The sequence below is a fragment of the Erpetoichthys calabaricus genome, chromosome 13 (assembly GCF_900747795.2).
Source record: "Erpetoichthys calabaricus chromosome 13, fErpCal1.3, whole genome shotgun sequence".
Lineage (NCBI taxonomy): Eukaryota > Metazoa > Chordata > Cladistia > Polypteriformes > Polypteridae > Erpetoichthys > Erpetoichthys calabaricus.
This window is the reverse complement of record NC_041406.2, coordinates 35571106-35597371: the sequence shown is the minus strand read 5'-3', so window position 1 is coordinate 35597371 and position 26266 is coordinate 35571106. Positions and strand designations below refer to the sequence as shown.

Genomic DNA, 26266 nt, shown 5'->3' with positions numbered 1-26266 from the left:
TTGATTAGATCCTGCTGGGTTTTAAAAAAAGTTTTGTACAGATCCTCTAAGTGAGAATTTAATTTTTTACAATTTCAAATAATATATAACATCAGTTGCCCACTGACTTAAGAGGTGGGTTAGGATTCTTCCAATTCAGCAAGATAACTCCACATACACTAGTAGTAGTGAAGTAAAGGCAATTAGTTTGTTTGTCCTTCTCCACTTTAAGCCCATCTAGAACTGCACCAAACACAGCTGTTAGTGGATTAGGAGGGATTGTGACGCTCAGGCTGTCTGAAAGGCATTTAAAGAGTTTGGTCCAAAATGATGTAAATTTGGTTCACACACAAAGCATGTAACCCAGTGAGGTTTTAGCTTGACTGCAGCATTCTCAGGTTGGATCTTGCCCTGGATACATTTTGGACAATTTTAAATGCGATAGATGTGCTAGATAAAAAATGTTAAATTGAATGATTGTTTGCTCTGCACTTATGGAGCTAGACTGTATTCTGTACATGGCTGCCCTCCACTCCATTACTGTTTAGTAAGAGATCCTTTTCCCACTGTACTCTGTGATCTTTGAAAGGAAGGGATGTTAAAAATATTAATATATTATAGAAATGCTGTCCGAGTGTTCAAAACGGATCAGTATTACTTCTGGAATAGAAACAGGTGCAAGGTGTGGGAAATTGAATACATTAATTAGATGAGAAATGATTAACTAACAGTTTGAACAGATGCAGTAGCACTGGTCAAATGATTTGCTTTAAAATCCACAACTGGATAATGAAGGTACCAGAGGGGGCAAGACAAAGGAGAGCTGTTAACCAAAATGAGTCTGTGATGACATCACCAACTAAGAGATAAAATATAACAATGAGAATTATTTTTTTTAATAAAAAAGAATTCACCGTTAATTGTTTCTAAGTACACAAAACTAACATTTTTAACACTAACATGAAATTGGTGCTTAATAACAATTTCCTGGCAATAAAGTCCAGGAACCTTGATCAAGTTTACCCATCCTTCTTGTATATTTTCACTCTGGAGCCATTATTTATACAGAACACACATACTAAAAGATGAATCATGATTGATGTATTCTAGTGCAGAGGTCTTGGACCAATAAAGTGATTAATCGGTTAAAATAATGGGTAAAATAAATCTGTTTTAAATGCAAAAGTAGGGAGTAATTTTTTTTTTTTAATTCTGATTTCAGAAGATGCAAAACTTTCAGTATCACTTCAGATTAGGTGTCACAAATAAGCTGTTCTTACCATTTAATTACCTGCATAATTGCAGAGTAACTAGGTGTTGCTACCTTGTACTTACTGTGTAATAAAGTGTACCACTATAATTAAGTACTCAGTTGTAACTGGTATTCCACATTTTTTTTCAAGTACATATAAAATATAGAATAACAATTACAATTGAGTGCTTTAGCACAGTATTACATTGGGTTACACAGTAAATACAAGGTAATAGAACCTAGTTACTCTTTAATTATGCAGGAATTTAAATGGTAAAGCGTAATTAGGAACACCTAATCTAAAGTGTTACCAAATTTTCTGATATAAATGCATAGTTTGTCTACTAAAAGGGAAGCTACAATTTGTACCTTTTTGTTTTTTTCAAATTTCTTGACTGCTCAGTTTTGCTGGTAAAACTTGCCTTTCACAACACAGTACCTGTACTTTCAGCACTATATTCCAGTCATTGCTTTATTTCACACAATCTTTCAGAACTGTAGATAGATAGATAGATAGATAGATAGATAGATAGATAGATAGATAGATAGATAGATAGATAGATAGATAGATAGATAGATAGATAGATAGATAGATAGAGATAATCATAGCACAGAAGTGTTATCCCCAGCAACTCCATCATAGTCGCTGTTCGACTTGCCATGACAAAATCAAAAAGGTTTTGTCACTTATTGAAAGGGATGGCCTGTTACATGTGCAAGAGCAGAGAATCAATGAAATCAAGCCACATAAACAGAAGAGAGGCTTATCCAATATTTCTCATTTGTAGTACCACAACAGAATAGAAAAAGGAAAAAGATGGGCAGAGATTGCAGCGTAACTCATCATACCTGGAAAACATTTGTGCTAGGCAGCACATTAATTGGCTGTCAAAGTTACTCATTCATGAAAAACTTAGGTATCTGAGGTCAGTCTGATATGCAGCCTCCACGTTTTTTTGATTTTCTGTGCGTTTTTCCTCAAGCTTTCAATTTACAGTGGGTATCAGAACTGGAAAAACCCTTACTGAAAAGTCAGCTTTTGTTGATATTAAGGTTGAAATTAAGACAAATTATTTCAGACCTCCTCTTTACTAATGAGATATTGTAATCAATAATATTTACATGAGAAGTAAATAGACCATTTTCATGAAAATATTTTTAAATTATTATATTATATTATTACTATATTATTACTGTATGTTTGAAAGTAAGCCACCAAAAAGTAAAAAAAAATCTTAGTTTAGCAACAGAAGAGAACTAAAAGCTGTAAAACTTGGGAAGTTAATGTGTAGGAACGAGAAGATTGCAATTTTTTGTTTTTGTTAAAGAAATTACATTTATCCATTTAGTCCAAAATGTAATATTTGTCTTAGTTTGCAGCATGGTTGACCTTTCCCTGTAAGACTGCTTCACATGACCTGCCCAGAGATTAAACTTTCAGCCATATTCCCAAATTGCACATGAATTCTTTTCATATAAAGTCTGGTAATTTAATGCAACAACATCATGTATTGGAATGGGTACTGTTATAAAAACATTCAATTCAATCTGAATTCAAATCTGCTCCAAATTTCCCCTAGGACTAGATTAAAGTATTAAGGTGTTTGAACATGAACATATGGAAATGATCATTTGTTAGCAGCTTTTCATTGTTAGTTGACTTAGAAATGAATGTGAACTTGGTAGTAGATGTTACAGTTTACTTTGACACGCACATTTAATGCAATTTTATAAGGGATCCATCTCCATTTCATCTTAAGTCATCCTTGCTATCATATTGCAATGGCTAAACAGGGAAGACAAGATTTTCATTCCCCAAACTACAATCTCCACTTCACCCGGAAGTTTTCAGAGATTCTGTAGTGCTAGACAAGAAATACAGTCCTTTAGGCTTCTACTGGATCCACCTAAGTGGGCCGTGACCCATTTATCTACCGTCGGAGGTGTAAAGCTGAATAACCTCAATTGATATGAATAAGTAGCACCTCCATTGTAGGCTTCTCCTTGATTGTTAAGCTCCTTAATTTGTCACTAGGAGTGAGTCCTTCAAGTCTACGGAAAAACTTTATTTCTACAATTTTAATCTGAGTTGTTACTCTTTAGGTCACTACCCAAAGATTGTGATCAACGTTGACAGTTAATCTTTATACCACACTTACCTGATGCAAGTCATTTAACTCACACTTGAGGTAGCATGTACCCTCATCTCTAAGACACGAGCCACACTACACCAGTTAATTGTTAATTTTCATGCTAAATACAGTATGTCACGTTCTGCTAAGAGCCAAACACATTGGAGATCACTTTCAAATGAGACCAAAAGCAGAACTTTATCTACACACTGCAGAGATGTAGCTTTCAAGTTTCAAAACTGACTGCTCTCAAGCTCTGAGTTGCATGTTGTTACCCCGTCCAAGAAATTGCCAGACAGAAAAAGAAATTGTCTTTCTTGACAGAGTTCTATGGCTACATTAAATGGATTTTATCATATTTCTGAAAATGTAGATACAGATTTTGCTCTCTAGGGATTCAAAGACAAACAATAAAAATCTCAAAACTTCATTCTTCTTATATATACTTCACTAAATATATGCTAAGGTGTGTCTCTTCTTAAAATTTCTTCAAGTCAACAAAACACATGTAGACAAGACTGGACAACTTTTATTACCCTCTCGATTGTTTGTACAGAGACAAAAAGTTGATGCACTGTTTCGAAGTTTAAAGTTCGTTTTTCAGCCACTGTACCCTTTCTAGATCTTGAACATATGCTTTTGTGCATCGGCATATGGTAATTGCAGCATTTGTACTGGTTCTGTGTTTGAAAATAGTGACTACACTTCCATTCTAAAGATGCATTCTCGACTTTCCATTTGGCATTAAACATGCACTTTCAGCATCTGTTTTCTTCCACCCCTACTGCCTAGCTATTTTGCATTCTTGAGAACCATAGTAATCTCAGTGATAGAACTGGAACCAGGTAACACAGTGAAGAAAAATATAAACATTACTAATGCATTTTCTTTCTCAATGTATCCATATTTTATATTTGAAACAGATTTACTTAGAGTAAAATATTAAATTAAAACTCAATTGCTCTGCTGAATGCTTTTTGACTTTCTATTCTTAATAGTCATTAAGGTGTCATGAAATGACAGATGAGCCTGTGAGGTGATCATAGGCTTGGGTACCACAAGGAACTTTGTTGTCTACTTTTAGCTTTAAATTATGTTTTTATTTTCCAACCAGACATTTAAGAAATCTCAGATCATTAAAAGTAAAAACCTAGAAAAACAGGTCATTTTTTTTCTTTTTCCTTTTTTTCTGGTAGTAGGCTGTTGTACTCTAATAAAGAGGGCAATGAACTAGGAAATGAAAGAAAATAAAGAGAAAAGTAAAATGACAAAAACAGCTTTTCAGCTTTAAGTCTGTAAGCATACTGCAACATTTCCATTTTAAACACTAGAAGGCAAGATTCTGTAGGAAACCAAAAGCTAACCACCATCTGTAAGCAGAGGCCTTTATAACTGGACATCCTAAACACATTTCATATTTAGTTATATTACTCTTTTCTGTCGATGTAAGCACTTCTGAAACTACATTTATACAATAAGTGCCAGCCAACCCATCATTACATAAAGGCAAGTGTGAACTCCTTAACCAAACTAAAGAGAAAATGTAATTAATTAGAAAGTAATGTGCTTTGCGAACTTTCACACAATTTTAAAAAGGTTTAAAAAGTTTTTAAAAAAATAATTTATTTATATAGAACATTTTGAAGAAGTACTTTACAAGATGTCAAAAAGTTACAAGAAAGACGAATAAATAAGATTAGACAATAATATTAAAGATTAAGTAATGAAAGAAAAAACAAATTAATCTAAACAATCTTGAAAAACAGAGTAGTGTCCTTATATACAGTGTCATGGTGTAAGTCTCGAAGGATGAGTCTGGTGACAAGGTCAGATGGCCGGGAGGACAGAAAAAAACAAAACAAAAAAAAAACTCCAGTTAGGCTGCCATATTTAGATCAATGTGTGATTCTAAACTGGATCTTCGTAAGTGTGTGTGTGTGTGTGGGTGTGTGTGTGTGTGTGTTCATAAGTAAGCCCTTTAATGGATTGGTGTCTGTCCAGGTTAAGTGCCGGAATGCACCTGATGACCATTGTCTCGTTTGAAAATAGTCGTAAGTTGGGCATGACTTGAAAGAATCTCATAGCAAAAAGTCTTTGTCTCGCGTGACTTGGTTCCTAAGGTTGTAAGTATGGCGTGACTTGAAAGAATCTCATGGTAAAAGTTTCCGTCTCACGGGACTTCCTTCCAAAAAGTCTCTTCAAAAAGTCATTGTCTCGTCCCAAGATTTTTTTATTATAATAGAGAGATGTCAGTTTCCTGATCCTTGACAGGTTTCTCATTGTTGATTTAGTTTTGTGTCTTGGGTACCACTGCCACTTGGACTTCTTTCCACTGAAGATACCTTAAGGGCAAACGTATTTGATGGTGGCAACCATGTTTCTTAAGCAATGGTGAATGGGCAAACTGTCATTACTGAGCTCAATTCAATATTCTCATTTCTTGAGTATATAATTTCAAGGGCAGCATAAAAATTAAATAAGTAAACTAAATCTAATGCAGAATATTCTGATTTAAGCTCACAGTGAAGATTTTTAAAATTGTATGAAAAAATTTTAAGGAGTCGTCTGCCAGTTCTTCTTAGATTCCTCTTTGCCAATAATGCAAATGTGAAACTGTTTTCAAATAATATGGGAAGAAATATATAATTGTAATTGTTAAAATGTTTTTATGACTAAATTATGTGAAGGACTGGCACTTAATCTAAGTGTTAATTTCTGCCTTCATAGATGCTCCTGGCATATTCTCTGTCCCTCATGAACTTTAAATGATAAAGTGAGTTTATAAATCAATGAATTTATTGGAAGTGTCTGATGCATCTTGGTCCACAGTTCAAATCGAATGCAGTGAAGAATGAAACTGCTATCTTTTGTCGACAGCTATTGAAACTATTGTGAAATACTCTCAGAAAGTGAATTAAACTAAATTTTAAGTTGTCTGATCCCTGCTTTTAAAATACTTATAACATGGAAAAAACAATTAATTTTTTCCTTTTTTTTCGACAGTTACTGGATTCACTTGGAAGCGTCTGGAGACATCTTCCATTTTAATTGACCCCAACCTCTCACACTTTGACATTATACACATAAGTAAAGACCTTGTTGATAACCTCACTACTGTTAAAGAATGGTGCTTGTCAGGTAAGGTTTAACTTCACCTATTCCTCTTTTATTCTCCTTACTTATGATTAATAAAAATTTTATTTTTGATAGTTGGCTTACACATTTTATCTCTCAGTCACTGTCCACACCAGTAAAACAAAAGAGTTACGACAGTTCAGAGCACACTCCCAGAATGATCATGATTACTATACCCTCTGTTTGGTCAGTTTTATTCTTTCGGGGTTAAGTAAGTTGTATTTTGCAAGTGCACTGACAGTAACTATCTATCCATCTATCCATCCATCCATCCATGCAATCTAGTTCTTGATACAGAACATAAAATATTTTTCCAGTACATTGCACACCTCTGTAAGAAGTGTTTGAAATGGAAAATAGCCGAGTCCTTAAAGTGACAAAATCCATTAAAATATATATATGTCTATGAAGCTCTTTCTGTAACCTACCTGTTGTTATTTTTTAACAAGTACTGTTCTGCTTCCCTCAGCATGCACATCATCCCCATCTTGTGTGACTATCTCCCTGGATATGAAGCAGCCCGCCTTCCATTGTGTTCTGTACCCTCAGACACAAGTCTGTATTCCAAACTCCCGTTTTCAGCTGGAGTGTAAATCCCTGCTGAAGGAGCCTAGTGAAGAAGTCTACTACAGGACAGGTGGGTCAACATAACTGAAAGGGGAATTCATTATCTTTATAATTTGTCAGAATTTGTTTACAGAGTTACACTCATAAGTCGAGAACTTGTATCTTTCTTCTTTGTAATATGTATCATTTTGAAATACATTTCAAAGTTAGAACATGAAGTATAAAAGTGCAGAAGTCTGCAAAAAGTCACATTGTATTTAATTAAACTAGGGTGCTTCGTTTGCCAAAGGCCTGCACTACGTGCCAGCCTCTTTGTGTCTCTGACGCTCGCATTGTGAAGAGGGGGGACTGAACACATCCCAAGGAGACATGGTCACTCCTCCGAAACCCCCTCTTAAATAGTGATACAATGGGAAACAAATTGTTTTTTTTTTTTTTTTAACCTCCACTTTACTTGATCAGCTGCTGGTTTGCTGCTGCCAACGTACCGTGTGAACTACATCTTGTGCGGCGCTTCAAACATTTAAAAGCATGTACAGCAGCTGTCCTTTTGTCTTACTGCCTTGTTTCTCTCCTCCCCTCCCCCAGACATCCTCTGCTCCTGTTGTGGGTCCCGCTCCCGAATCACGCTCCTATTAAGAATAAGATTTTCTGTTCTTTTAATTGAGAGACGGAATTGTCCCCTCCGACTACACACGGAGCTCGATTAACTCCTGAAAGAGACTTTTCTGTCCCTAAAATCTCCTGTGTATCTGTGCAACTCTCTGACCCAAGCGTGACAACGTATGTGGATTTCACTTTCACCAAACAACAAATCTTTTAATTCTCGCGGATACGCCTCTTCATTGGGAAGAAACACTACTTTTCCCTGATGGGAACACGAATTAGGCGATCTACAAGTCTCCAACTTAAAGTTTAAAGCCCAACAATATCTAATGCTTCTGTCATATCACCTATGTACATATATTCAATCTCTTTTCGCTTTTACCTTTTCGTCAATATTGCATTGAATTTTGATTCCGTGTTTGGAATTACATCATGATAACACAACGTATAATTTGCTGTGAGTGAATATTGTTTCTTTCTCTCTATACAAACTCTGTCTGACAATAGCATTCACACAAATGAGAAATGATTAAACCATGTGTGTAGTTGTAAATGTTTAAGATGTGGACAGGACTTTTTCAAATCTCTTTGCATAAAGTCTTGTCTCGCGGGGCTTGAAATTTTCTCTCGGGGGATTTCACTTTCATCAAACAACAAATCTTTTGACACATGATGAGTGTATATTTGAAGAGAACCCACAGTGGCTGAAGGCAGATTCATGGAGAGGATGATACAGTATGTGCGAGTAGGGACCTCTAACTTGCCATGTAGGTAGAGTGTAAGAGACCTTCAAACAAATCTTTGGGAACATCAGACTAAAACAAGCGAAGGATGTAGAGCTGGTATTGAGCCAGCTTCATTACACCAAATCTCTACATGAAATTTAAGAAGACCAGTGGAGAGATGTTGTGGCTTGACCATTGTTGTGGCTTAGAAGAGAGAAAGCTCAGTGATTTGGGTCATTCATTAAACCTTTAAATATAAATCAGTGCTTTAGGGTGCAGAGAGAGACCACCAATGGGAAATTTGCTAAAGTGTTCCTTTGGACTTTAAAGGGCATGACTTGACCCTGAAGGCTAACACCTGGATGGGCCATAAATGCTTGCCTCCTTCCAAATACCTTTAAGTCTAGACATATGAATTTGGATGAAAACAGCAGGAAGAACCTGGTGCAAACCAAAATTTGAAGTTTGATTGATTTAAAATCTATAGATAAGGACAAATAGAAAAGCAACCCTTCAGAGTTAGACTGGATTAACCCTGGTACAACTAGGCCATATTTTCTGGTCAACTGTACTTAGTTTTTTCTATTTGTAATGATTTCTTCTTTGTGTTTTTATAATAAGCAACAATAATCTGTGTACAGTGAAGTATTTACTTGCATGTGTTAATCAAAATGTAACATGTCACTATTAGCCGTTGCCATGATTAATAAGTCTAACAACCTTACCTCTAAACTTCTGCCATTCATATTGGCTTTTGTCTCTACTGCAGAATAGCTGAATTCAGACCTTGTCACATCTTTTTGTAGCAAAATGTTGTAGAAATTTTAAAATGAGCTCTCTGAACAACATGCTTCTGATTGTTTGTCAAGGAATTCATTCAAGACAGCTGTCGGCAAAATCCATTACAGTAATCCCTCACTACTTCGCGGTTCACTTTTCGCGGATTCACGACTTCGCGGATTTTATATGTAAGCATATCTAAATATATAATGCGGATTTTTCGCTGCTTCGCGGGTTTCTGCGGACAATGGGTCTTTTTACTTGCTTCCTCAGTTGGTTTGCCCAGTTGATTTCATACAAGAGATGCTATTGGCGGATGGCTGGGAAGCTACCCAATCAGAGCACGCAGTTAAGTTCCTGTGTGCTGCTGATTGGCTCAGCGACGGAGTGTTGCATTAACCAGGAAGTCTCATCTCACTCATTCAGCATTAACGTGCTAATGCTTCAGGGGCCGTTTCCAAGCACCAACAGAAGATGCAAATGATTGCAGAAAAGGTAAAAGTTTTGGATATGTTGAAGGAAGGGAACAGCTACACCGCTGCAGGACATCGATTCTTTTTACTTAAAAAGGAGGAAAAGCATATAAGATCTACGGCCGCAGTGTCCTTTAACCAGGGTGCAAAACGAGTTGCAAGTGGACGTGATAAGGCAGTAGTCTGGATGGAATCTGCTTTAGGAATCTTTGCAACAAGGTCGACGACGTCATGACCGCCTACAAGCTGCTACGTGTACTTCGATATACAGTAAGTGTAAACTTATCTATCGATTTCATATTGCTTAGCAGTTGTCCCTGTTTTTAATAGAGTAAACGGTGGGTTGTAAACAATACAGGGAGGGTTTAAAAACGTCCAAATACACGTTAAATAATTAAATAAATATAGTGTCCCTACTTCGCGGAAATTCATTTATCGCGGTCGGCCTTGGAACCTATCTCCCGCGATAAGTGAGGGATTACTGTACTCTGATGTTCATGGCTATTGTGCTCCATACTCTGTGCAATTACAAACACATTTTACTTCATTTGAGGCTTAAAGCTAATTATTTTATAATGTTAAAAATGTAAATAAAAAAACAGTAAAATATTTGTGTAATTATAATTATCTTTGCACACCCAGAAGGCTGGAATTTCTGTTGAGATGAAAAAAATGTAAAGTAACCCTGAAGCTTCCACATTCAAAGTTCATATTCAATGCTTAGTCATTGACTGTATGGATTCTGTATGTTCTACGTTGCCTTTTCTCTTGATTTTTTCATTTTTCTTGCAAATTCACAAAGATTTTCGAGGCTTTGTGATAACTGGAGAGCTGGCATAGGCTGTGGCCTCCTGAAACCATGAATTGGACTAGGTTTGAGAACATTATAATATGTCATGTTACATCTGATTTGGCAACTATGGAACACACACCATTATTATTACAAAAAGGAAGTAAACAATAAGTGATTTATAAGGTACGTGTTGTAACACAAAACAAAGACAGCATCAATGTGTTGGGGTGCCTTGCAGCAAACCCTGTATAACTGAAAAGTGAAAACAAAAATAAATGCATTGTAAGCACAAAACAGGTCTTCCTCAGACTTGCATCCTCTCAGGGTGACTGTCCAAGATGGCAGCTCATCCCGTTAAGAAGACTCCTGGCAGGAAGAGGAGGGTCCAGGTGGGCGGACCCCAGAAGTGATGCTGGAGGTGGGCAGCTATCAGTCTTCCTTTTTGCAGCGAGAGGAAGGAAAAGAGTGACCATTATCACACAGCGCCAACCCCTGGATCAATGGAGAATTACCATAACACAAGCTTTTAAACTGTCTCCCATGCGCATGAGTGTGACAATGTCTATGCAGTACAATGTGGATTCTTTGTTCTTTTAAAAGAGAATATTTTGGTGTGGGATGGAGGATTTCAGGAAGTGGCAGTGTGAGCCCTCATATTTCTTATTGATCCTTCCTCTTTCTGCTGCGTACAGTCAGAAGGGCAGTTTGGGAGAGACCACAGGATTTAGAGAGCATATAAAATGTGTATTGCGTGTGTCATGTGCTGCTCGATTGTATGTATAGTATGTGTTCATAATTACACAGGTAAAACTGTTAGAAATAAAGATAAGGGCTTCTCAATTTCAATCTCCTTGGAATCCTTATATCACTCTTATCTGCATTATTCTTGCATTTGGACCAAGCATCTGCCTAGGTAACAATTTATTTAATGATATTTTTATTATTATTCATGTAGTTTAATGGTTTTCTGATTTCTGAAGGGAAAAAAAATACAGGCTAAAAAACAAAAAAATCAGATACCAGTATAACATCAGCAGGCTGACACACAAACCTCACAAATGGCTTTTTTGATCTTGTATTCATTTTCTGTGAATTCCTCACTACATTAAAATATATCACATTCTCTGTTCCAGTGTTGGATCCACCCCTGACATCAGTTACCATCACATCTCATGGCACACTAATTGGACGGTCCAAGATGGTACCAGTTGGCTCAAACTGGAAAACAGTCGGCCAGTTTTTAGGAATCCCATATGCTGAGCCCCCTACAGGAGTGAATAGGTTCACTGGTCCACAGCCTCCCAAATGGAGAGGGATATGGAATGCCTCATTTATTCGGTAGGAATCTCAACCACATCCATGTACAATATATAAAGCAGTATAAATACATTTGATTTCATTAGTTTACTTTAAAGACATTCAGCCAAGGAACTAAACTAAAAGACAGTTCTTATAGTTTTGTTTTTTCTATAACAAAGCAAAGCAAAAAGCTGTATTGAAAATAATTAAGCCTCAATTTGTGACCATATAGGTTTTTGCTTTGTAAAAGTAAGAGTGTTCTGATCTACTGTAGCATTGAATAAGGTGTCTGGTAAGTGACAGCTTTTGGGAGTCTAATGCTTTCATCAGTATTTTTATTTAAATTGACTTGGATTAAATTAACTTTTATTCACACCAATATTCTAAAAATATATAGCCACATCTTGTCATCCTATCATTTTCTCAAATGATTCTTAATACACTAGCTATACCTACTTTAGAAATTTGGACAGATAAAGACTACAAAATAGTCAATAGACTAAAATGGGGGTTTAGTTCCTTCCGGTTCTCTGGTTTCTTCCCAGACTAAAAAGCTCTGCTTGTTACCTAACTGGTAATGAGTGATTGTGGCCCATAATGAGCTGGCATAACATTCAAGAGTTCTTACAGGATTGTGCCAAAGCTCCCCAAGAACCTGAAGTTAAGTTGTTGGGGTCAGAAATGGACAGATCATTGTTTTTGTAGCCTGATTTCAATACACTTGTCATAATTAGGGTGAATTCATTTGGTGTTTTTAAGTGTCTTGAATGCTATGTTTTAGGTCAGTTTTTGGGAGCCGTCATTGGCTCCACTTCCCACGTTGCTAGGGGTGCAGCTTCTAGGGTCATGAGACTCAGGTAATAAGTGGAATGGGTTAAAATGTCAGCTGTTGGTATCCAATCTACAGAAACAAACATCCTTAACAAATACTGTACTTAAAAGAAATGACTTTGTAATAGTGCTTCTTCTGAGTTTCATTTGGTTTGACCACTTGCTCATTTATTGGTCTTCGGTTCTTGTCTCTCATTTGGAACTGAGAGCTAGATTTATTTTTGTTTGTTTTGGTTTCAGTTTTTACACACTTCTAGTTTAGCTAAGTAAATAAACACCTGTCCAGTTCTTGGCAGGACAATATTTTATATGATATGCACAATAGATTTTTTTTAATGTTATAATTTTTTTTTTTCTTAACCTTCATTCAGACCTTATTCAGATTTTACTGTATGTGTCTATTGAGGTTTTTGACTATGAAGATTCCAAATATCTGGTTTATTTTTTACACAAAAAGGTTATTTCATTTTGTTCACAATATTTTGCAACAATTCTTAATGTGATCAGTTTAAAGGTTTGCACTTGACTTTGATGTCTAGATTTTGTTTTTGGCTTGGTGAAAGTGTGGTTTAATTTCCAGTTTCAATCTCTGCGTGTGTTTTGACTTAAGTCTCGTGTTCTGGTCTATCTTTTTTAAAATAATGTCCCCCCATTTGAGTCAGTATATTTAGCACCATTGACTTGTAGCTCCAGATACACAGAATACATTCTTGGGCCAGCTACCACCTGTGTGGATTTCGTACCTTCTCCATTTACTTTTGTGGGTTTTTCAGTTCAGTTTTCATCCAGTGCTATAGATTAGCATGTTAGGGTGACTCTAAATTGGCTCTGTATCAATGAGTGTAAGTATGTCCCACGTTAGACATGCTGGAATTGACTTTGGATTCCCAACATTTATGGCACAATGAATGCAGGTTTAAAAAATGAATAGAGAGATTACTGTGATACATTCGACTTATAAAATAAGCATATGATTTCAGTTAGTCAATCTTTAAATTGTATAAACCCTACTTTCAGACCCAGTTGCTTACAGCCTGGTGACCAGAAGGACCAACTTCTCACTTCAGACGAAGACTGCCTGTACTTGAATGTATTTATGCCCAGCAATACTGTAAGTTTTTTCTTTTTTAAGACTATTAACCTGATTGATTTTTGCTTTCTTTACTTGCAGAAAGGAGAGATTATAGTATAACTGTTTCAGTTCAGCTGTTTTGCCATAATAAATTAAACATAGACATGTTTTAAAATCTTGACATTTTAATTGTAATATTAGAAAGTTTATAAAAAAAATAAATAAAAAAACAAATTTTAGAATAGTCCCTGTCCTGGGGAATTTTCCTGCCTTGCAGCCTATGCTAACCCCCTGCGACCATGGTCAAGATTAAGCGGGCCTAGAAGATGGTATACTTATGGTATTGTGTTTTAAGAAATATTGGAAAAAATCTAAATTGTTGTGGTATAAATCAAACATATTAATTAAAGAAAGAAACGTATCCTGTACTAGGACAAGTTTGATAAAACCTATTTGAGTCAGTAATTGGGCAGGAGAAAGCTTGTACATTGTGTCTTTAATTATCTCCTCAGCAAATACTGGAAAGGGAGCATTCATCACAACAGTCTGTTACAAAATGATCAAAACAGTCAAAATAATAAGGGCAGAGTTGTACTTAATAAACAACTGAATTTGCATAACAGTGTGGATTAATGTATACATTTACTCTGATTGATTCATTGGTTTTGCACCAACATGACATATCGAAATGAAAGTCTGTTGTACCACACTGTTTTTCTTCTCATATTTATATTGTTCAGCTATTACCCTTGAAATCTCTGTGTATATGACAATTGTCTAATTTTGTTGTTGACGGTACATCTGCTGATCTCTTTTTCATACATTTGGTGTATGACATTAACCTTCTCCTGCTACATCCTTGTCTTTGTTGTTCACTTGACATTTATCTGGTTTACTGATATGTCTGTAGGTTTTTGACATTTATTAACCCTTTAATACTTCTAAGATGGATGCTATATTTAAATATGAAAAGCATATCAAAACACTTTATGGCAGGAACTATATTACCCCTAAATGACTATATGACCCCTAAGTCTAATTTTTCTTCCACAGTATTTAATTTTTAACCAAATTATAATTATTTTCTGTGAAATGCATAATGTATAATTGAATTAATATTAATTTATTTATAATTTAAAAGTTAGATGGCCAAGTCTCTATAGAGGTTTCTTACTATCCTATTTAAGCCTCATTTGTCTGGAGACGACCATGACTTTATGTAAGCAGACATTAGGAAGTCAGAGGCCAGTCTGAATGCATCTTTCAGTCAGTGAAGGGTTCTGCCAGTTCTCTAATGGAGTAGGTAGTATTTTCCGGACAGGCTTAAGTCATCTTATCCCATAAGAAGGCAATGTCAGAGCATAAAAGTATACTCCACCCAAAAATGAGATTTTTTAAAAATATTTTACTTACCTTCATGTCTGAGACAAATATTTTAATCTCAAATTTCAGATTGGAAATGACAAAGCTTTTCACATTAAAAATCTCATGCTACTCATTTTGCGTAATCCACAAGTCATCCAGTCATATGCTCACAATGTTACAAACACATGCACTTTTACTAAACTTTTGTTAAGTAAAACACCTGAGGATAACACTCATGTGACTAAAAATAGAACATGCTCAGAAATGAATGAACGTTTGAAATGAAGTCCCACCTCCTGTTGTTACATTTAAATTCATAATCACAACCCTAGGGAATATATGGCAGCCGTCTGTGAAACTACACAGGAGAATTGACCTTACACTTTTTTTACTTTTAATCTTTATTTTTAAATGTCTCACAATGCATGCTTTTTGTGGCTATCACATGAAGTGTAATGTTAGTCAATGAACAAACTATTACTGGGGTGGACCCCTGACCAATGAATGAGGTAGGAAGACTGGTTTTCAGTTCAAGTACTCAAGTGTGTCTTGTTTCGTTTTCATTTACAAGAACATTTTCCAGAAAAGTTTCTTTAACAATATCTCTCTATTGTAAAAGGAAATCCTGAGATGAGAGTTTCTCAGAGATAATTTCAGCTCCCGCGAGACAAGACTTTTTGTCAAAAGATTTTGGCAACTCCTGCCCTCCTATCAACCACGCCCACGGTCCACTCACATCTCATTCATGCGAATGCTGTTATCAGGCACAGTTCCTGCACTCTCAGCTAGAAGCGGGGTCGGAAATAAAAGACAAAGAGTAGAAGACTAAGTAGAACGTAGTAAGGAGGTTCAAAAATGTTGGAGTGATACACATGCAGAGCAGGTTAGAGATTATGAAAATACTAAAATTCGAAAGTCTCACAAAACTGATAGTAAAGATTGCATTAGTGCTAAAATGGAAATTATTAGTGAAATACAGCAAAACAGCAAAAAGAGATTGATATATGGACATAGGTGATATGACAGAAGTATGTAGATATTGTTCGGCTTTAAACTTCATGTAGAGAGAAAGAAACAACATTCACTCACGGCCAGTTATACGTTGTGTTGTCACGATGTAATTCCAAACATGGAATCAAAATTCAATGCAATATTGACGAAAAGGTAAAAACGAAAAGAGATTAAATATATGTACATAGGTGATGTGACAGAAGTATTAGATATTGTTGGGCTTTAAACTTTAAGTCAGAGACTTGTAGATCATCTAATTCATGTTGCCAACAAGGAAAAGTAGTGTTTCTTTCCAATGAAGAGGCATATCCACGAGAATTAAAACATTTATTGTTTAGTGATAGTGACATCCACATAGCCCCCTAGATGTTGTATAAATTTTGTTGGGACTTTGTGAGCAGTATGATAGTTTTTCGTTGTCTTTTGACATTGTTTACTGTTGTCTAGTGTTAGTCACTAAACTCCCCTATCATATCAGTAACTACAAACAACATGGAGTAAATAACCTTTTTTGTTGTCACCTTGACTTCTCTCATCATTTTTCCATTTTGTATTTATTATTTTGTAATAAACTACCCTGGAGAGATTCTGGGTTTGGAGATGCCCTGGGAGCCCTTTCCGCAGGCTATAGTGTGCATACAGAAATAAATAATACTAGAGTTTATTTGTATGTTTACATGTTAGCTGTGTAAACTTTGCAAACAAAAGTGCCAGAATTTCCTTAAATTAGGTGGGCATTGTCATGCTGTTTGTTTTATTATATCACTAGCAGTCTGTTCACATTAAATGACATTTCTCTATGGATGGTAGTAGTAAGGTAGTAGTACAGCAAACGCAGAAACTATGAGATGCTGAAATCAGACCTAAAATAATCAGGTTATCAGGAGATACTTCTGAACTATATACTTATAACAACAGTAAACGCTGTTTGATCTCTCAATTGTATTTCTATGAAGTGATTTTTTTTATGACACTGGACTTACCTTTTGAATATGTGCACTAAAATAATGGAAATGGTTTAGTTTGTGTTGTGATTTTATATAGCTTGTAATAAATCATATCTGAATTTTTGTGATTATTATCATGTGGTCCTGTCCTTTTTTCATGAAATAGAGAGGAAATTCTTCAGTCCTTGTTTTCTTTCACAATCCTGCAAGAGAGCTGAATGGAGGGGACAATTTAATAGATGGCTCTTATCTGGCAGCACTCGGCAACATTATTGTTGTAACTGCAAACTTCAGAATTGGAGTGTTTGGATTTCTTACTACAGGTAGGTGACAATAGAAGGGTATTTGTCTATTTTCCTTCACTCGTTGTTATTTAGTGAGTTGAAGGTCCTTTCTAAACTTGGCAGGTGACATAGTTAGTCTGCAAATAGCAATGCTTTTTAAAACTGATGGAGTTTTAAAGTACTCTTTCATGGGAGAATGGTATTGTGATACAGTAGATAGCATTATCATCTCTCAGTCTTGGGCGTCTCCCATTTTCTCAACATACTTCCTGTTACATTTAGTGGTCACTACAAATTGCAACATTTTGCATGTGTATTGCACTGTGCCTTGTATTAGCATTTTGTCTTTCACCTCTGTTTGAAACCAATTATGCATGGCCTTTCAAAACTATTTGTTTATTAGTTAATTAAAATTTAGGTGACCCGGCATCTCATCTATGAAGGTTTCCTAAGTGAACTCTTCACTGTGTAGTACCCTTACTTAAATGCGATTTGTGGGTAATTTGTTTTTATCTTCTACCAAATATTACGTACGCATTTGTCATCTGGTCCTTGTTTACTCTCTAGTCTCATCAGTCTGAATTAGAATATTATTTTCTAAATGGTTCCTACATATGGAGTATGTCTCATAAGCATAGCATAACTTGAATGATCAAGTTGTAATCAGTACCATTCGTTCCCTGTAGTGCCTATGTATCACCTAAGATATGCACTTATTGAATATATACTGTGGACACCAGGGTGCAGTCCAGCTTCCTAAACACCCAACACAATCAGGCATGGACTCAAGTGTTAAAGGTTAAAGAGCCTTTATTTGTCGGAAACTCTTCTTTATCAAGCGTTTCCCACCACATCCACAAGTATACGCAATAGGCACATAAGCACAATAAAGTAAATCTTTTCTTCCTTCTTTCTCTGTCACTGCCTCCTCCACTCATCCTCACAAGCTTCATCCATCTTCCCGACTCTGGCCCGTCCCTGTGAGGCAGGCAGCTCCTTTTATCTCCCATCCAAGAGTACTTCTGGTGCTCCGTAGACAGAAATCCCATGAAGTTGGGCTCCCCATTCCCTGGCAGCACCCACGGAACACAACAGGGCTGAGTAGAAGAACTTCATGTCCCATGCTGACCTGTGAAAATCCATGGCGCAACCCCGGGGGTCTGCTTGGGAAATATCATCTACTGTTAAATTCTGCTTTGTACTTCTAAAATTTATATTTTTTATTTCTTACTATATTGAGAAATTGTTCTGTTCTGTGTACTGCATTGTATTGTATTGACCCCCTTCTTTTGACACCTACTGCACGCCCAACCTACCTGGAAAGGGGTCTCTCTTTGAACTGCCTTTCCCAAGGTTTCTTTCATTTTTCCCTACTAGGTTTTTTGGGAATTTTTCCTTGTCTTCTTAGAGAGTCAAGGCTGGGGGGCTGTCAAGAGGCAGGGCCTGTTAAAGCCCATTGCGGCACTTCCTGTGTGATTTTGGGCTATACAAGAATAAACTGTATTGTATTGTATTGCTATCTACTGTTCTTTAGGAGATGATGCCTTGTGCATGCTCTCTTCCTTGGTCCTTCCACTCTGAGGGCATTTTGGCTGTGTAAAGATGTGGGCTATCCATCACAATGCTCAGTCTGAAACTTTCTTGTGATCTCAAAAGTAAACTACTCATAACAACCTATACTGATATTTTATAGGAAGCTACCATTTTTCTACTTTTCATGTAAGAACAACATGAAAAAGTAGAAGTTGTCAAGAGGGTGCAATAGAGACTTGGATGAGCCACTAGCTTTCCTGATTTGTTGCATTTAAAATATGCAGCCACTACAGCCCTCCAGGGCCAGCTTTTCCTAAATTTGATATTAAGGGGAAAAAAACTGAAATAACAAAAGCAAACAAGTTCAGCCAGCAGGAACAACAGAGCAGTCAGCAGATGACACAAGTGGCAGCCTGAGACCATAGACATGGTATTGGGGATTACTTTGCATAATCTGTGATGGTCACTAAATGCCAGTAAAATAAAACGGTGCCAAGAGGCAGATTGAATCTGACGCCTTAACTTAGTAATCAGAGATGCTGAGTTTTTCAATGTGTATTAAAAAGGCCGCTGTAACAAAGAATCAAGAGTACCATAACTTGGACAGAGTGGTTTGAGTATATGATAATGTAAGGCCATTTAAAAAGTGTTCATCAGAAGTATTCTCCAAAAAATAAAAATGAACAAGACAAATGAAAGGATTACCAAATAGAACTAATAAGAATATATACAAAGTGTTGCAATTAATTAAATTAGCCAATATATAAACCAATTACATGTAATAAAATTCTTCAATTTACTTCCACTGAATGGCTTTAGTCTAACCTAGAACAGTCCTGAGTTTTGTGTCTACTTTCATCTGAGAAAAGATGAGTTTCACTATTACTTTGTTAATTCAAACATTTTAAGTATAATTGAATGTGTTATCTACTGTTATTTATTTTTTCTATTCCTTACTTTGCTATATTCAAAAATAGCATCCACACAGGCAAATGGAAACTTTGGCCTCCAGGATCAAATTGGGGTCCTAAAATGGGTTCAAAAGAACATTGCCAGTTTTGGTGGTGATCCTGGATCAGTGACGCTGGCATCGGATCGAAGTGGAGCAGACATTGCTGGATTGCATCTGACGTCAGTGATGAGCACCAACCTCTTCCAAAGAGTTCTCCTAATGGTAGGTTCAAATCTTTTACAGTAGATCATTGTATGTGATTATTCCACCAGTACAGTATGTCTGAAAGGCTCCATTCAAAATCTATGCTGATTTAAATGAGATAATTTCAAAAATAATTACAGTTGAAGATTTAATTCATATATAAAATATTTTTTTCTACCTTTACAGTGTCATATTCTAAATCTCAAGTTTCTGCCATTTATAAAACATGTAGGATAACTATTGAAAATGAATACGCTTGTCAGAAAATTGTTTTTTCCTCACTCAGTATTAATTCATATTGTTGCTGTTGTCCAAAGGAGATGTAGGCCACAAAATATACCAAAAAAACTAGACTGGGACATCACCAGTTTGTTCCAAAATAGGCTTCACGCCAGGCAACCAGACATCAAAGTCAAGTAGCAGGATTTCAGGCCTGCTCAGGTCTACAATGGGGAACTGGTTTTAAAAGTGTAAAAAATCATAAATACACAATAGTACTCAACCAGAAAAGGTCCTTTCTAAACTTGGCAGGTGACATAGTTAGTCTGCAAATAGCAATGCTTTTTAAAACTGATGGAGTTTCAAAGTACTCTTTCATGGGAGAATGGTATTGTGATACAGTAGATAACATTATCATCTCTCAGTCTTGGGCGTCTCCCATTTTCTCAACATACTTCCTGTTACTTACCTGTGGTAAGCAGCCCGGAATCAGACAGGCAGACACCGATGGTTCAAAACCACACACACATTTATGATACATACTATTATTTACAAGTGCGCACACAACCTAGTGCCCCAGCACCAAGCACCCTCAGTCCAGGCCTCTTCTAACAATGCCTGTCTCTCTCTGACCGCCTCCACTCCTCTCCTCCGAGCTCCATCCTGTTCCACCCGACTCCAGCTGACGAATGGAGGGAGGCGGGCCCCTTTTATGTTCACCTGGACATGCTCCAGGTGCCTCTCGATGAGCTTCCTGAAGCACTCTGGGTGTCCCTGGTTCTCCTTCCGCCAGCACCTCCAGGTGTGGCGGAAGTGTTGACGTCCAGAGCTGCTTAGGCACCCTGGTGACGCCTGGCGGTGACTACAGGCCCCTACAGGGTTGAGCTTCCATGCTCTGTTCCCGTGCTCCCCATACCAACCAGGGTGGCTGCCCTCTCGTGGTCCGGAGGAGGTGTAGTCCGTCTTCTGGTCCTTCCAGGCATCCTGTCTGGGTACCACCCCCAGCCGCTCGCAACAGACCATAAACGTCTGACTTGACAAAGAATCTTTATAAATGAAGAATGTCTTTATATTAAGAAAAAAGAGCATGAAATACAGCAAGAAAAAGGTAAAAGGTATATCTTAAAGGGCAACCCATGGCAAACAAATCAATTTGGTAATCCAGTAATCAGTAATCCCAAAAACAGGCAGAAATACCCACAAAACCAGAAAATAAGAGCACAAAGAAATACAATCCACAATACTAATATAATGACACCCTTAGAGACCTAAGCTCCATACAAAGGCTGAGAGAAGTCCTTATGCAGGGATGTCACGGTGGCCCTGCCTCCTGTGGTTCTACCCACAAAACACAAGAAATGTAGCTTTGTGGTATCACATATAATAATGAATTTATATTTGCATACAACAATATTAACAAAAATTACATTAACAAATGCTGACTTATTTGGATCTACGGTACATTCACTCTAGGTCTGTAGATTTCCCTGGTATGTGTGATTTGGTGTGATACAATGTAATTCTGGCAATCAGAGGAGCTTTGCCATGAGGACTGCTAGCACTAGGTGGTTGAAGGAGGTTGAGAAGAATGTATTTGCTTCTGTCTGGTGCACTCTGGCCTTCAGTTGAAAAAAAATAATGAAATCCAATATATAAAGCTGTATGTGTTTATGTGTGTGTATCTGTGTGTGTGTTTTTGATCACTACATGGGCTCCCTGTAGTGTCATATATAAAGTTCAAATCCTACAGATCAGTTAGTGGTATCTATGTATATGGAGAAATAGGTGAGGTGCTATGCTCCTTCTTAACCACTCAGGTCTGCTGAGGTCTGGTGATGCATTGCCAGCTCTGCGTGGTGTCAAGTCTTAGCTCACACTCTTCATGTGTAGCTACTAGCAAGGGAGATGAGCCGCTCATCTCCATTTGAAATTATAACTGTCTCAATGTGTTTATGAAGTGTTTGAGACTCTCTTGTTTGTTGAATTTTTGCTTAACTGCTGGTAGCTGTCAGGAATGGTAACTTCCTTGCTTTTTCTTCTGAGTTCTAACTTGTGGTGATGTAACCTTGTCTTATAGCACTTTTTACCAAACAGTTCCCCAGACTGATGTTTACTCAATTATGTTGACCTCTTTTGCAAGTTACTTTGGATAAAAGCATCTAGTAAACAAATGAATATAAATAAATAAAAATGTAAATGTGGCGGCACGGTGGCGCAGTGGTAGAGCTGCTGCCTCACAGTTAGGAGACCTGGGTTTGCATCCCGGGTCCTCCCTGCATGGAGTTTGCATTTTCTCCCCGTGTCCTTGCTGGGTTTCCTCTGGGTACTCCTGTTTCCTCCCACAGTCCAAAGACATGCAGGTTAGATGCATTGGCGATTCTAAATTGTCCCTTGTGTGTGCTTGGTGTGTGTGTGTGTGTGTGTGTGTGTGTGCGTGTGTGTGTGTGTGTGTGTGTGTGCGCCCTGTGGTGGGCTGGTGCCCTGCCTGGGGTTTGTTTTCTGCCTTGCGCCCTGTGTTGGCTGGGATTAGCTCCAGCAGACCCCCATGACCCTGTAGTTAGGATATAGCGGGTTGGATAATGGATGGATGGATGTAAATGTATGTGTGTGTGTGCATGTGTTTATCCAATATGTAAGTCTGCACTGTTAAACCTGCCTATCAAAGTCTGCACAGAGTTTCCCCCCAGCCCAGCCAATGTGTGGTACTGCTACTAGTACGAAGCACATAGCTACTCCTTAAACAATGTTATGGTATCACTTCATCATTGAATTTTGTTCCTACTTATCCTTCTCTTTGATTGAGCTTTTTAATTCTGACTTTTGTCTTGATTTCTTTACAGTGTTTGCTCTCAGTTTGTATTCAGACCTTTTTTTTGGCATCCAACTACATCCTCACATGTTCCTTTATTTCAATTTTTCTTTGATTAATAATAAATAAGCTGACCTCTTGTTGGCACTTAAACAATACCTCCATCAATTGTAATTTATATTTCCTGGCGTACATCCTCTGTGTTCTGTCCAATCTGATATGTCAACAAAATAAAAAAAGGTGACTACATTCAAGAGGGTATATGGTTATGTGAGGTTTCATTTGCTTGTGGTGATGTGAACCATTCAGGGCCTCATCCAAATGGTTTTTAATTTTTGTTGCCTTCTTTTTATTCCGATGTCTTGAATGTGTTTTGCATTTGCCATTTTGCTTTTGGTGTAGCTTGATCTATGTTTCCAGCATTATTGCGCCATGTTAGGGTTCAGATTTTTTCATGGAAAGTCCTGCTGGCCAATGCTATACTCACTTTCTCAAGTAATGATATCAGATGTATGTATATTAAGACCAACTTAATATTCACAGGTTGAGTTGCAATAATGGTATCCTTCCTTAAAGCTAATTTTACTTATTTTGGTCACCTTTTGGTTGCAATACCGTAAATGTGGTGAAACTTCTGTATAGACTTCTCTTTTGATTGTACATTTTGTAATTGGCAAATTGTTGTAACTTTATAACCTCAGGTTTAAATTTTAATTTCCAGAATTAGTTTGATTACATAATAAAATTATTAATAAGGAAAGAACACACTTAACAGCATTTCCAACCAGTGCAGAATATATACATTTACTGTTAATTCACTTGAGTTAACTCAGTATCTCAGTGAATTATGCCATTGCCTCAAAGTTAGTTTCATTTTTTAACCTGACGTGTGTGTACTTCTGACTTTTTACTCATGGCTTCCTTCTTCAGAATGATGCCAGGTGTCAAAGTTAAAACACAAATCCAGTCCAGGATGAGAAGAATACCTTTATAGACACCATTATTGATGCCTTAATTATTTATTATAAGCAGAGTCACTCTGTACATGGAAAGATATGGCTGACTTACAGATGGTGATAACAGTTCTCAAATACACTGGTCAATTGCAGAAGTGCGTGATTGGTTTCATTTCTTATGCCTATGCTAGTTACTGATAAACAGGACCCTTGCATTCAGGATTCTGCTGCATTAGATTATACTGGTTTTCTTATCAATACTTGTCCTTGTGCTAAAGTAGCAGCAGGACTGGGTCACAGATCAAGATCAAGAGGCTTTCATTAAAATGCTTATTCTCTTGTTCCCATTGATGGTGAAATGGAGAAGCTGATTTAAGAAAGTGGACTGAGGGCCACTCATGCACGCAGGATGGGAAAATTTGGTAGATAATATTTATCACAGCACTTACATATTTTCATGCTTCAGAGTGAAAACAAAAATGAGAGAAAAAATCTTAATGAGTACAGCTGAGTTGCATAACTATAGACAGTGTAATCAGGGATGTTGCCCTGGGGCTCATGGTGACTGCTTGGTTGTTTCACAAGACTTTATTATGTCATGCTTGTCTATTTGATTCTATAATGAAAAGGTTAATGGTGTTATCATTACCACCATAAAGCTTGATTATGACTACAGTATTGACCTTTTATATAGCCTAAATGCTTAACCTCCTTAGGGTTACACCCAAGCGTCACTTGGGCTGTAAAAACAGTGCTAAAAGTGATAGTCCTACTGTACAGACGTGTCTCGTATAAGACCTGGGGATTACTCAGGCTGTAAAAGTGCCAACAGCGTTAGTGCCAAGCGTTGCTAGGGCAACAGTATAGGTGTGTCTTGCATAAGCATCAGGCCTGAGCGTTACCCAGGTAACAGTGTAGACCTGACTTCTCCTAGCCTCAAAATGGCATCTTGTAAGAAATGCCCCTCATCAGCAGTGATGACGAAGTGAATCTGTCTTCAGGCAGTGAAACTGAAATGATCACTCAAGCCGAAAGGGATTCTTTTGAATCTGAAAGTGATGTGTCACTTGCATATGTGCAGTGTGATACTCATTATTATTATTATTATTTTTATTATTATTAATTATTATTTGTATCATTATTATACTTTCTACACTTCTGACTTAGTACTTTTATTGTTTTGCATGTTTTACAGTAGAAAGATGGTTTAATAAAAATGTCATTTTTCAAGCCAAAAAATGCAATGTGTTTTTTTGAGAAAAAATGTAATGCTATTAACATACCTCATTGATAGTGGACATTTTTAAATATGATTTAATTTAATTTTAACATGATTTAATTTTCTTTCACATGAGGGGGCCTTATTTTTTCAACCTTAGCCAATCAAATTCTAGTTCCACAACTGGTACAGTCTGTTTAACTAAACATAATTAATCAGTTCTCACTCTTTCTGAAATCATTATGAAATTGACATCTTAAGTTCCACGGGTCTTGCATTCCACCAGTATGTTTAGCAATGTTTTTCATAGTTGCGTAATCTTGTGTGTTGAAAAGCATTTTTGACATCTGTTTTCAATTTGTTCTTAACAGGCTCCCACCCGAGTGCTGTGCCCTTATTATAAAGTAACAGCTGGAATCAACTTTATTTAATATATTCCTCTCCCTCTCACAATTGTAAAAGGTTCTGTCTAGTCAGGAGTTTAAAGCATGGCAAGTACTAATTTGATCTACAGTACAGCGATATATGGAGGATTGGAAGGGATACAGCAGCGCTAAACACCCAAGAGTAACTGTTTAAACTTGAAATAAACAATCCCAGGGCACTAAAGGGGTCACTTATCAGATACAAATAGTCTGGAAAAATAACTGGTGGTTCACGGCTTGGAAAGATTTTCCATAATTTCCATAAGAAAAAGGATATCAGAGCTGCTTAAAACATACTTGTTAAGAATAGTAAAAGCATTTTGGAGTGCCTTAAACATCTATTTTAAATATTATTTAAATATAAGCAGTTTTGAACCATTTCCAAGATGACATCTTATTTCTGTCATTTGATTTCTTGCTTTTAACAGCATTCTAGACCCTTGGCAGTCATGTGGAAGTCTTAATAGTTAACTTTGCCACAGGTTGTAATAAACTTTGCACTTTTGCTCTAGGGCGGCATGGTGGCGCAGAGGTAGCGCTGTTGCCTAATAGTATATATATTTTATTTATTTATTTTTATTTATTTTATTTATTTATTTTTATTTTATCTGTAACATATGTTTCTTGTTCATGTGGTAATACAATTATAATAGTTTCCACTATACTGTGTAGTTCAAACCCAGCATGAAACAAATATT

General features: G+C 36.8%; 1 protein-coding gene across 1 annotated transcript in view; it reads left to right on the top strand.

The window, feature by feature from the left end:
- Positions 1 to 26266, top strand: part of tg (thyroglobulin) — a 335665-nt gene that overhangs the window by 126853 nt on the left and 182546 nt on the right. Inside the window, exons 35-40 of the mRNA XM_051936137.1 lie at positions 6367 to 6501; positions 6968 to 7135; positions 11576 to 11780; positions 13590 to 13687; positions 17138 to 17290; positions 19762 to 19958. Of these exons, the coding sequence (XP_051792097.1) occupies positions 6367 to 6501; positions 6968 to 7135; positions 11576 to 11780; positions 13590 to 13687; positions 17138 to 17290; positions 19762 to 19958 (956 nt within the window). The remainder of the gene's footprint in view (positions 1 to 6366; positions 6502 to 6967; positions 7136 to 11575; positions 11781 to 13589; positions 13688 to 17137; positions 17291 to 19761; positions 19959 to 26266) is intronic.